Raw genomic sequence first — 12413 nt, forward strand, 5'->3', positions numbered from 1 at the left:
AAACTCACCTAACAAATGTCTCACTTAACAACAGAAATTTTGGGTCAGTTGTGATTGTAAATCAAGGACTACCTGTTATGAAGTTTACATTTCCAGAAATGTTTTCATACCTGCTTTTTGCATAACAAACACTGGTTAGAGGCACAGAAGCTGGCCAGAGTAATTGTAAGAAGCACTAAAAGAATTGTGTAATATGAATTTACTTCAGTATTTGGTATTCCTTGAATATCCTCAATGCACTCTCAAGAGTCTCCTCAAACAGCGAGATGGGTGGCACGTAAATTTAATTAAATATTTGTAAAACATTGGTAAGAGAGCCAATGAGTTGATTTACTGCGCACAGGCAGAGTCTGAAGGATATTTCCAGGCTAAAGATAGACGGGAAAAACATCCTTTTTATATTGAGACTGCCAGATCTTCTTACATGTCTATGACAAGTTATGACTTGATAGACTAGTTGAAAAGCTTTGAAAACTATGTTGTCTCTGTACCAGGTAATTCATTTCGCTAGATTAATGCTTCATAAATCCTTACATTGCTATTAAAAGCACAGTATGCAAGCAAAAAGATAAAAGAGCACTAGGTAATGAAAACCTAAACAAACCCTCTTCCTGTTATTCAGTGTTAATCTATTCATAGTTAGATTCACAGGAAACAACAAACTAGCCAGCTGCATTTTATATTTGAAATGTATGTGTAAAATTCAAAGGTCAAACTCAGAAAATTGGCTAAATATAACAAATCACAGTTCATTAAACTATGGATTACTGTGACGTGCAAACATGGCTAGAAATCACTATTATACTTTTGGGTTTTTCATGATTCAAGGGTTTATTGTTAGATACCAGCACAGGAAAATATTTGTACATGTATCCATCCAATATTCAAAACCTGGTAAATTAAAAGTATTTTCAGATCAGTATTTCTCCACACAAGTAAATTGTTGTAAAGGAATTTACAACTATCAGAAAACAAACCACTAAACAAGAATATCAAAAGCTAAATTTGTCATGATTCACTTTAACCTGAAAACACACCAGTTTTCATATTTAGCATAAGGTAAACTACAGACAAAACTGAGTTTGTTTAATCTTACTGGCAGGGGGAACACACTTGTAGCAGTAGTGTTCATGATTAATCAGCATTTGTTAACAAACTGGTTAACAAACTGGTTAGGATTTCACAGTTGCCACTTAATTTATTTAGACTGTCATGTCCTAACAAGACCAGTTATTCAGAACAAACAGATTCAGATACGGACAAAAAGGACTGGCCAAAGATAACAGCTTATAAAAAATATACCTTTTTCTGAAATGTGTTTGAATATTAGTAGCTTGGGTTGGTAGTTAGGCTGTTAGTTTGAGCTCCAAGCTTGGCAATTTGGTTGCAAATGTTTCATCACCATTCGAGGAGACATCGTCAGTGTGTTTTGAATTGTACTTGTCTGTCAGAACACAGGTCTTTAAATACCATTTTATGAGATGCAGATTAGTCTGAATGTTGTTTGTTCGGATATTTCTGAGTCATGGTCTGATTTAGGACTGTTGATTGGACCATGTCTCAGTAACAACAGCCAGCCACTCAAACTATCAAACAAGCCAAAACCAGACCATGACTCAGAACAATTCTAATCCTAATCTGCATCACACAGATGGTACTTAACTACAGCCCAACAAAACAGCCAGCCAATCAAACATCTGAAATCAGACCATCACTCAAAAATATCTGAACAAACAATTCAGATTAATTTGCATCTCAGAAAAAGGTATATAAAGACCTGTGTTCTGACAGACTAGCACAATTCAAAATGCACTGACGATGTCTCCTCGAATAGTGATGAAACATTTACAACCAAATTGCCAAGCTCTGAGCTCAAACAAACAGCCTAAATACCCTTTTCTCTCAATTGTCCCATAAACCTAACACAAAAACACTGAAAATCTGATGGAACATTATAGCAATTTTTTCTAATAAAATCATACATTTTTGAAACAAACGCATCTCTCAAACTTGCAAACCAGTTTAAAGAATGTATAATAATTTATGTTAACAGGCGAAAAGAAAACTAGTGTGGTGTAGAAGTTAAGGTACCAGGTTATAAATTGGCTAAGAGTTCTAGTCCTGCCTTAAGCACTAAACCAGCTTGGTGTCTTTGGGTCAGTCACTCTCTCTCAGCCTTGAGAAGGAGGTAGTGACAAACCACTTTTGAAAAACCTTGTCAAGAAAATTACAGGGACTAGTCTAGGCCTAGCTTTGCTGGCTGAAGGACTCTGGGAGTTGAAGTCCACAAGTCTTAAAGGGACCAAGGTTGGAGACCCCTGGTCTAGGCAGTCACTGGGAGTCAACATTGATTCAAAGCCACATACATGCAACACAGAACAGCTGAACATAGCTTGCAGACCTACCTCTGACACAAAGTCCTTCTACACATACTCAGTGAAAAGACTAAAAGGTTTTTATGTCATTAATGTACAGATACCTTTAATTTCACATCCCTGCAGGTGGGTAATAACATTTAGATTCCATTACTGCAGCTGCAACAAAAAAGGCAATTTATTTTAAAGATAATTTATTTTACTGGCAGGCACTCCTCTGTCACAGAGAAATCCATCAGGTTCTAAAGTATCTTTGTCTGGATCGTGCCTCATGTTATTAAAGGAAATCTTGACCTGCCTGCTTGTCTAAAAATGTCAAAATGTAAGGTGTGAGGGAAGAGAAGGACGTTGAGACATTTTACATCTTTAGAATATGGGGGGGGGGAAATTCCCTGGTGAGTAAAAATTCTAACTTGGTTGTAATCTTCACTAGACATTCTAGTTTTGCTGCTAGAAGTAAAAACACCGCAAGGAGAACAAATAAGACTGAAGAAATCCAATGGGGACTGTTTTTCAGTTCATATATTAGGCAGCCTTTTATCCAAGTCATTCCAAGTTAATATACAAAACAATTGCAACATTTTATCACTCATAAAAGGATGCTTCACAAACGGATCAACCTCATGTTTATTTTATTCCGGTTAGTGATGTTAATGTGCACTTCCAGAGAATACAAGGGGACAGGTATTCCTTAGGCTCTTACAATCCCAACATTTGACACAAGAAATATAACAGGGGAAGCAAATGTAAATAGAGGCAATGGAATAATACACTACTGAGACTGTTAAATGTCCTTAGTCTTACTTATAGAGTCAGTTATGGAAAACATGACAAATAGGGGATTCTTTTAAAGGCTTTATGGAAAAAAGGAGGACTCTGAAGAAGCAGAGTCTCACAGAAGGCTTTAAAAGGACCAGTAATATTTCAGATAGGAAAGATCACAGTTGGAATACATTGATCAGTGTAGATTCCCTCGAGACGTGGTGACCTTTGCCAGCCTCCAAATTTCCTAAAGTCCACAAGCCCCATGGGAAGGTTGAGAAGCAGCATCCACAGTCTTGGAAAAACAGACTGAGTTTGGCATTGCTCTATTCACAGTGGCTATTATGGGAGACTGGAAAATGAGCAATGAGAAAGGTGGAACAGAGAAATCAGCATGCTAAGTAGCATTAGAAAAATATTGGAAGTCTCTATTATACTGATCCAGCCACCTTGTATGGAGGAGTAATTAATTTCATAGATTTTGCATCCCTTTGATTTTGTATCACTGGAACTGGACTTTCCTCTCTTTTTCTTACAAACACACTTTAATTGGTATCAAAGATCTGTTTTGCAAAACAGATTTACATCTATTTTAACATTTGCTCACGCTAAGTATTAACATGTTCAAGTAGTCTTGACTTCTTTTCAAGCTTACAGCCTGATTGTTATTTTTTCCCCTTCTCCTTATTTGTACATAATTGCACACCATGACATATTACTTTAACTGCAATGCTTTTAAAATAGATAAAAGTGGGAAAATTAAAGCAAAATAAGCAAACAATAATTACTTACAATTACCAATAAAATACATTTCATTATATGAGGAACACCATGCCCCAGCCTATCTCTTTGCCCACATAATTTATATCTGAATAAAAAAATTCTTTTTGGCAACTGATAATCACTAAATTCTGCTTTGAATCAAAATATATTAGCTCAGAGTTGAACGGCGGGATCCTTGGTACTCTCTGAACTTGTTTTCTTGCAGATGTTTTATTATCAAACTAGATAACTTCACCGAAGCTCATCACAGGAAAAATCTCCTTTCAGATATTTTAAAAATCAAACTCTGATTTTCTTTTATTTTAAAATATAGCTATTCAGAACTCCAACAGATAATTTGGGTCGATTTCGTTCATTACTGTGGATTTAAGCTGCTGATACTTGTGAATATATTTCACTTTGTTTTGGGTTTTTTTGTGGGTTTTTTTGTGGTAAAGAAGTATGCTTTTTATTTATTTCTTTTGAATTTCACTCTACTCGGCCTAGGACGGGTGGTTAGTCAAAAAGCCCAAAGCCCACGTCTTCATCAGACTCTTTGGATTCTTCCTTGATTTCTTCTTTGGCTGGCGCTGCTGGAACAGGATCAGCTGCTTTGGTCACTGCCGGGTCAGCAGCAGCAAAAGCTGAGGGATCAACCGGGAAGGCCTTCACCTTTTCAGCTAATGGGAAAGAATAGTTTAAATTTCACTTTGGTTGCCTCAATAGGTCAATTGATGATAGTCTCCTCCTCCTCCCTCTCAATCCATGGATTCCCTCCAGGAGTGGGATTCAGCCTATTCGGACTGGTTCAGGCAAATTGATAGCTCCAACAATCAGCTGAGTTCACTCTGACGATCAGGTGGGGCCCCCCACCCACCCCTGCGCTATACTGACTCAGGAATGAAATCTAAAAATTTTCCCTACTGGTTCTGTGGGTGTGGCTTAATTGATGGGTGTGGCTTGGTGGTCAGGTGACTGAATGGGCATGGCCAATAATAATAAATAATAAAAATAATAAAGTATACAAAACTTGGGAGCACACCGATCTACCTTCTTTAAAAATAGAGGCACCGGTCTACTAGCTGCCTACAGCGCTGATCAGCTGTAGTGTGGCCCTTTGAAGCGCTGCGGCAGTCATTTAAGACCATTTGCAGCTATATCACCACCGAGAGCTTCAGGGACAGAGAAGAGGAACAGCAAGGCATGGGCGATGGGGTGGGAGCAGGGATTTTTGCTACTGGTTCTCAGTTTTCTATTTTTCTGGGGTTTTTTTTCTTTTTAAGTATTAATATATAATACTTTGCCTAAAGCCACTTTGGTAACTGAGTGGCCTACAAACTAATTACATGATTAAACAAGCATGCTAATCCAAAATACTACTGAGTGCATCACGGCTTTACATGATAAAGTGAATCCATCCATAGTATTATCGACTCAATGTAGTTTCTCAATCTCAAGTTATAAGGCCAAGAAGTAACAAGCAAATTTGAGTGCTGGGATGGTGTGACAATTATTTTGGCTTATTTTTTCCCCTCAGCTGCTTTTTCCACTTTCTGTTCTTCTCATTATTTTGCTAACTGAACAAAGAACAGCAGTGATGGTGGCAGCAGAGTCGGAAAGAAGAGGTAAATCAGGGTTTGGGATTTTATTCTGTAATCTACACAGGCTTGATAGCTTCATCCAAGCAAAGCAGAGAGCAAGTTCTGATCTGATTCCAGGCAAGGGAATATGCAGTGTGGGTCAAAAACTCAAAATGTTAACTGCAATGATCAACTAGCTGTATCAACCTTCTTTTGCACTGCACAGAAGCACCAAAGCCAGATCAGCCTCAGAGGCAAATCATTCTTCAATGACTTGGAAATATAGGAAAACAAATGGAAAGCAACTCATTTTTTAAAAAAACAGTTCTAAATTATTTTACAATACTTGACTACACTGATTCAGTAAGCACAACTTTGGTGGATAATTTGGAAGCTGCTATTCAGACCTTTGGTTAACCCTGATATCTCTACCTTAAAAGAGGTCGAAGTATTTTTTTTTTAAGCATTGCAATGAAATCCTTGGCAAAGATAATGAATCATGATGAATATAACATTCATTCATTCATTCATTCATTCATTCATTCATTCATTCATTCATTCATTCATTCCTAGTTTGGTAAAGTAATTAAGATCAGGATAGAAACCAGGATAATGAGTTCTAGTCCTGCCTTAGGCATGAAAGCTGGCTGGATGACTTTGAGTCAGTCATTCTCTCTCAGCCCAGACACATCACAGGGTGGTTGTTGTGGGGAAAATAGGAGGAGGAAGGAGTATTGTGTGTGTTTGCCACATTGAGTTATTTATAAAAAAATAAAGGTAAATACAAATAAATAAATAAAATCCCTGCTGTGTTCATAGACTTTTGTTCCACAATGAAGCAGATACAGGTGTTTTGACAATTTCTTATTCTAACCTATGGATAATTGAAAACAAAATATTGAAAGGTCATTGACTCATCCTTAAATATCAAAGTACGTTCTCCAAATTTCATATCTCCACTCTGACTTAAAATTAAGTCCAATTCTACTTGCATAAATGCCTACTGAAAAACCTTGTCAATAACCTTTTAAGTTAGGTACACAGATACCAAAACAAAAACCAAACCAAACCAGCTCACCTATCAATTCCCTAGATCAGTTCCCCTTAAATCACTGCTCTTCAGGTGAATTCCCGACCACCATATTGGAAAGGTACCATATTACCGGCTACTCTAGAGAGCTATAGATAAGTTGCTAGCTCTCAGTTTTAACTCTAATAACACCATGGAAATCAAAGCCCAGATCTTATAACCCCCACCCTACAAATAGGAAAACTGAAGTACCTAGTCTCTAGATGGATTTCTACAGCTCCTTAAACTGAAAACAACCAAACAAGATTTTGTATTTTGCGTGAACCTAGTCATTCTTGCTTTCAATTTCAATGGAATGGCACAATCAAGCCGACTGTACTTTATTTAGTAAACCACTTTTTAGCAAGTGGTTGCCTACAGTTATAATTACCATATTTAACAAATTCACAGTAAAAACTTGCAGTGCTTGAAGATCATCCACTTAGTCACACTATAATGTTATCTCTCTTGATTTAATTTTTAAAAAATTATATTCAGCTAATTAATTTTAACAATTCCCTCTTAAGAAGACACATTTTAAAAGAAATTTAGGCAAAAGGAATTTAAGCAGTTATCAGATGTCATGTCTGAATTCCAACCCAAGCTTGTCAAGTCATTAGTTAATCCGCATTCAGAATTTTAAACCAAGAGCAACATGGCTACTGCTCTCTGCAGTTATGCATTGCATATTTATTTAGGGCTAATCTCAATAAAGACCCATTTTATATTTTCCTACATTTTCAATAGCACATACCTTATAAGGTGTTCTTATGCCATTATGTATATATATATATATTTGTTTGTTTAATAAATAAATAAAAATCAGGGCAGTTCTAAGGCTGTGGCTGGAACTCTCAATTTGTTGTCAATAGGTTCTTTAACATCTGAGAGCGTGAGCTGAACATCTTACATGCAAAGCACTTTTTCTGTCATGGAGCCTGCCCAATCTTTGCACAAACAAGGTATCAAAAATCATGACTTCAACTTGTGCTGCTGAATAAAGGCCAGGTCAACGGTGAAAGAAAACTTTATGATGTCACCAAAACTTCCATTAACTTGACTTCTTCTGGGAAAGCCTGGGAAAACCAAGGCATGAATTCTACTTCTAAACAGCTATAACCAGAATACAAACATCATACTTACAGCGGGCTTAACATTTTAGTAGTACAAGTTCTACAATAAGGCCATATTCCAGGATTTGGGGGGGGGGTTAGAACTGATATTAATCCACCTTCTGAAAAAGAAATATCTTTGCACAGGTGTAACCAGTAAATAGACAGAAGGGGGAGAAGTCTACATTGTATTTACATTCATATTACACCAAGGAACCAGAAAGACTTCGGAAAGCCTCCTTTATACATAAAAATCTACTAATGAATGTGTGCTGTGTATGCCTTTAATATGTTTCCACTGAAGCTCATGCTTTTAACTGGAGCATTCTGTCAGACTGGCAAAATTGATTTAGGAGAAAAGGAATGTTTGCCAGCTGTAGCAAACTAGCTAAATTCTGTCCGATGGATGGAAGAGTTGAATACTGCAGGATCTCAGCCCAAGAAATTGATAACCAAAGTTATCAAACATTCTTATTTTTCATAGACTCTTTTTTCCCCCTTAGATGTTACAATTCCAATAATAAGAATAAAGCCGTTCGTTGTGATCGCCCTATGGACAAACTCTGCACAAATGTAACAACAGAGCCTGGTCTCTTTATCTGATTAAAACTGTGCAAAATATTGAGAAACAAAAGAGTGTGGAATCTGAAAATGTGCCAAGGGCTTCCCCTCCAGAAAATTCATTAAAAAAATGGGAAAGAGGGAAGACAGAAATAATGTAACCCCCACTTGGCCATGAGCCCTTAAAACATTTGGAAGGAATATGGTCCTCTCCCATCTCCATCAGAGGCAAAGACAATATATCATGCCTTCTGTAACTAATAACATATTAAGGAGCAGAAAGGAGGAGATGGTCCAGAACCACATCTGGCAAGAAAATGATGTTTCCTATTCTTCCCCAGCATCCCTCTCTAAAGGAGAAGCAGTCAAACAGCGACCAAATTAAAATGCCATTACCCAGATTGAGAATCATCTCAGGTTGTCTTCCCAAACCATCCTCCTCCCAATCGGAGCAGCGAGGAACCAAAACGCCGAAATAAACTGTAATCTATATATACAAAGGCAATTAACACAACTAGGCCAGGCTTTTAGGAGCAGAGATGGAGAATGGGCGGGGGTGGGGGGGATCGCGAATAGCCATAGCACAATCCGAAGCGGCGGGGGAACGAAAACTAAAATCAGGTGCTTAATCCAATGCCAGCGATTCGTGCCAAGATCTTCCCAAGAGAAGATCTCCCGAGGTCTCTTTCGACGGAGCAACTTCCACAGGCTCGAAAGCCGGCTTGTTACACCGATGAACGCAGCGAGAGCCCAACCCACCCGGCTCAGGAGATGCCGTTCCTCGGACGCCGAGAATGGGGTTAGAAGATCCTCCACCGGGATCGGACTTCTGGCCGAGCAAAGAGGCTCCCCAACATCCTCTTCCCTCTCTCGGGCGAAACTGCCAGCTGTCAAGCGCCAGATTTACCCCACAGCCACCGGCAGAGGTTCTGGCTGGGAGGCACCAGCCGCTTCTTCGCAATCGCCGTTTCTCTCGGAAAGGCGGGAAATGGAGGGACACACACACACACCATCAAACCGCCTCCTGTCAGGAATTGCCTGGCGTTCGTTCGGTTCCCCCCAAGGCTTCAAGGCAAGCGGGATTCCCTTCGACAAGCGCCTTTGTGATCTAGCGGCGTCCAAATTATCGAGCCACACGGAGGAAGGAAACTAGCAAGCGGTGGGCGCTGCCCGCTTCCCCCCCCCCCATCGCCTCAGCTTCTCGCTCCAGCCAGCCAGGCAGGCAGCGACTTAGCCGGCGGCACCCAGCGACTTAGCTGAGAGGGAAGGCAGTCAGGAAGTAGGGAAACCTTCGCCCGATCAAGGAGAGCCCGTCCCTAACAAAGCTCCCGATTCTTCTCCTCAACGAATCTCTTTTCCTCTTTAACTATCCGCTCTTTCTCTCTCCCCCCCCCCCACTCCTCCTCCTCCTCCCTGCCCGCGCATCCTCCCCTCGGACCACAGTCCACCATCCCGCCCCTGGCAGCAGGAATGTGACCTCAAAACACCCATGTTCCACATAAACGGAACCTGTGCAACGCTTGGTTTTTGGGTGTTTTTTTTTTAAGAGAGGGGGGGTTAGGGAGTAAGAGAGATCTAGAAAATGGGGAAGACGATCTGTCGAAGGAGAGAAACGGGACCGCGGGAAGCGAGCGAGCGAGAGTACCTTGGATGTGCTGCTTGATGACACTTTCCAAGTGGTCCAGCCTTTCTATAATCCTTAGAGTGTCTCCTTTGTCTTCCTCTAACTTTTTCTCCGAGATCGGCTCCTGAACTTTCACAGAAACCGTGGCAATGTAGTTGGTTACCCAGCCCACGTAGAGCAAGCAGATGATGTTAGTCATCCCGCTGAGAATCACGCATGTGGACACTAAAGTTTTGGTTTTCCTGTTGCAAACCATTCTGAGATCCCTCCATATAGCTCCAAAACAAAACCTGGTGCTTCGGTAGAAGAAGCGGGTTGGGAGAAGAGCGGCGGCAGCACAAGAAAAAGGAAAAGGAAAAAAAAAAGAGGAAAAAGTCAATAAATAGTAATAGTAAATAGTAATTAAACACCCTTCTCTCACTTTCCGCCAAATGGGAAGCCGGTCGAATCTCAAGTCAGCGAATTCCCATCTAAATCGCGACCCGTTTCACAGACAAGGAACATTTTCTCCCCCGGCCAAAAAGCAAAGGTGAAGGCGAGACCTTGATTCGGTTGCTGGGATCTTCCCGGCTCCAAATCAATCCAAGAAAAACCAAAGGAAAGAAGCAGAAACTTTTTGTCTCCGAAGCTTTGTCCGCTCCCAGGCTCGGCTGCTTCCCTCTGGTCAGCCTCACGCCGGAGCGCGCGCGGGCGAGAGATGCGGAGTCAGGTGCCCAAGTGTTGCAAAAACTTTCTTCTCCGCCGTGCCGCCTCGCACAGCTCACAGCAGCCACCGCTCCTTAAGCCACCCCTTAGAAGCCGCAAGCTGGCGAGTCGGGTGTGTTATGGGGGCGGATTGACAAGCCTCTCGTCCAATAAAGAGAAGGAGCTGGTCCAGAGTTCCGCGGCCTCGCCAAGCGGTTGGCCAACGGGGGACTTTGGAGGGGAGAGCTTCATTGGAGGCCCACCTGCTCGCCGATCCGGCTTTCTTTAGCTGTCAGGCTCCTGTTTGGCGAGTGTGTTTGTGTTCGTGTAGGTCGGCGGCTCCCGGGGGAAGCTCGACCCGGGCCATCTGCAGGGGAGATCAAAGGAGGCAGCGAAAATTGCGTGGTAAGTTCCACAGGTAATTTACCACGTCTGGCTTTCCTTCCCTGTTCTTCCCTCTTTTATCCCTCATTCTTAGTATAGTGTCCGTTGCTATTTATTATCAATGACCGCCCACAATACCACGAACGATTCTGCAGGGTGTCCCAAAGGTGCTTTTCTTTTTCCAAGAGGCAATTGGATTTTCTGGGTTTTCTTTGAAGACGTTTCGCTTCTCATCCAAGAAGCTTCGTCAGCTCTGGGTGACCGAGAACCTCCATAGGTTCTGTAAGGTGTTTTAGAGCTTTCCCTTGTATGGTCTAGTAGGCGATTATGAACGATCAAAGAGAGCCTAACTGATTCAAAGCGGGTCGAAATCCAGCCGCCGCCTTCCTTGCTCCTGTAAACGCTTGGTCGCTTGACTCCCAGGTATTCAATAGACAGGTCTTCAGTGTTAAAAGCCTAGCAATAGCTATAAAGTCACCGGAAAAAAGATTTTTAAGGGAACTGTCTTAGCCTGCTGTTTTATTGTAAGAAAAAAAAAGGTACTTTTTTGTTCATTCGCCTGCCAGGCCAGTGTATTAGCTCCATTGTTGGTGCCTGTGTTCTTTAGTGTTCCATTTTACATGAATTAAGGTTGCTGAGCCTTTCTGAAATATATAACTGAATGCAACCTAACCTATGCATCTCCCATAGTGTAATAGTGTCAAATTAAGCCAGATCAAGGAATTGTAAATCAGGGTTCCCATTCGCTTGCTCTGGAATGACAACAATGCTGGCGAAGCGTTTTTTTGGCAGGGAGCCCAGATATGGCAAGGAGCCAGGCATATCCTGGGGCAGTCTCAACTGTTGCAGATGCCTTTCCTGCTAGAGCCGCCCATGAGACCCAATGCACGTTACCTGCTGCTTGAAGTTCATGGATGATGTCTGGTTTGTGCTCATTTCTCCTTCCCGAGGCAGAGGTTTTCTGCTATGTATTCCTCCAACAGTTGAGGGTGGGACCACTGAAGTCTCCTTCCCCCACCCCCCCATTGCTACTTCAGACAATAAATGACTGAAGCAGCCTTTCCTGCAGCTCCAGCCATGAAATTGTCCCTGGAAGAGAAATAGTTCTCTATGCCATATTCACAGGTGGCACTTTCCATGGGCTTCTGGATGTTTTAACTTTGTGCTCCCTTCCAACCTCTTCCGTCTCTCCCTTTCCTCTCTTTGGAGCAGGTTCTCATCTACCTGACACAGAGTGATCCCTTGGAGGAGAATTCTGCTGCGGTACATGATATTCCGGAAAATTGCTGTGCTGCTGTAAGGTCTTCATGTTGCTACAGCCCGGCATGCTTTAATAGGATAGGAAAGGATAGGATAGGATAGGATAGGATAGGATAGGATAGGATAGGATAGGATAGGATAGGATAGGATAGGATAGGATAGGATAGGATAGGATAGGATAATTTTTTATTGGCCAAGTGTGATTGGACACAGAAGGAATTTGTCTTGGTGCATATGCTC

At 41.3% G+C, this 12413-nt stretch overlaps 1 protein-coding gene across 5 annotated transcripts in view; it reads right to left on the minus strand.

Moving 5' to 3' along the window:
- Nucleotides 1-10641, minus strand: part of GALNT18 (polypeptide N-acetylgalactosaminyltransferase 18) — a 397689-nt gene extending 387048 nt beyond the window's left edge. For 3 of the 5 annotated variants that reach the window (XM_058159996.1, XM_058159968.1, XM_058159959.1), the window contains exons 1-2: nt 10388-10641; nt 9867-10141 (exon numbers count right to left, since the gene is read on the minus strand). In XM_058159996.1, the coding sequence (XP_058015979.1) occupies nt 9867-10101 (235 nt within the window). In that variant the 5' untranslated portion in view covers nt 10102-10141; nt 10388-10641. Of the gene's footprint in view, nt 1-9866 lie in introns of all 5 variants that reach the window. The other 2 variants (XM_058159987.1, XM_058159977.1) reach the window with 2 other exon arrangements.
- Nucleotides 10642-12413: the final 1772 nt, after the last annotated feature.

This window comes from Ahaetulla prasina, chromosome 1 (assembly GCF_028640845.1).
Source record: "Ahaetulla prasina isolate Xishuangbanna chromosome 1, ASM2864084v1, whole genome shotgun sequence".
In the NCBI taxonomy this organism is placed as follows: Eukaryota; Metazoa; Chordata; class Lepidosauria; order Squamata; family Colubridae; genus Ahaetulla; species Ahaetulla prasina.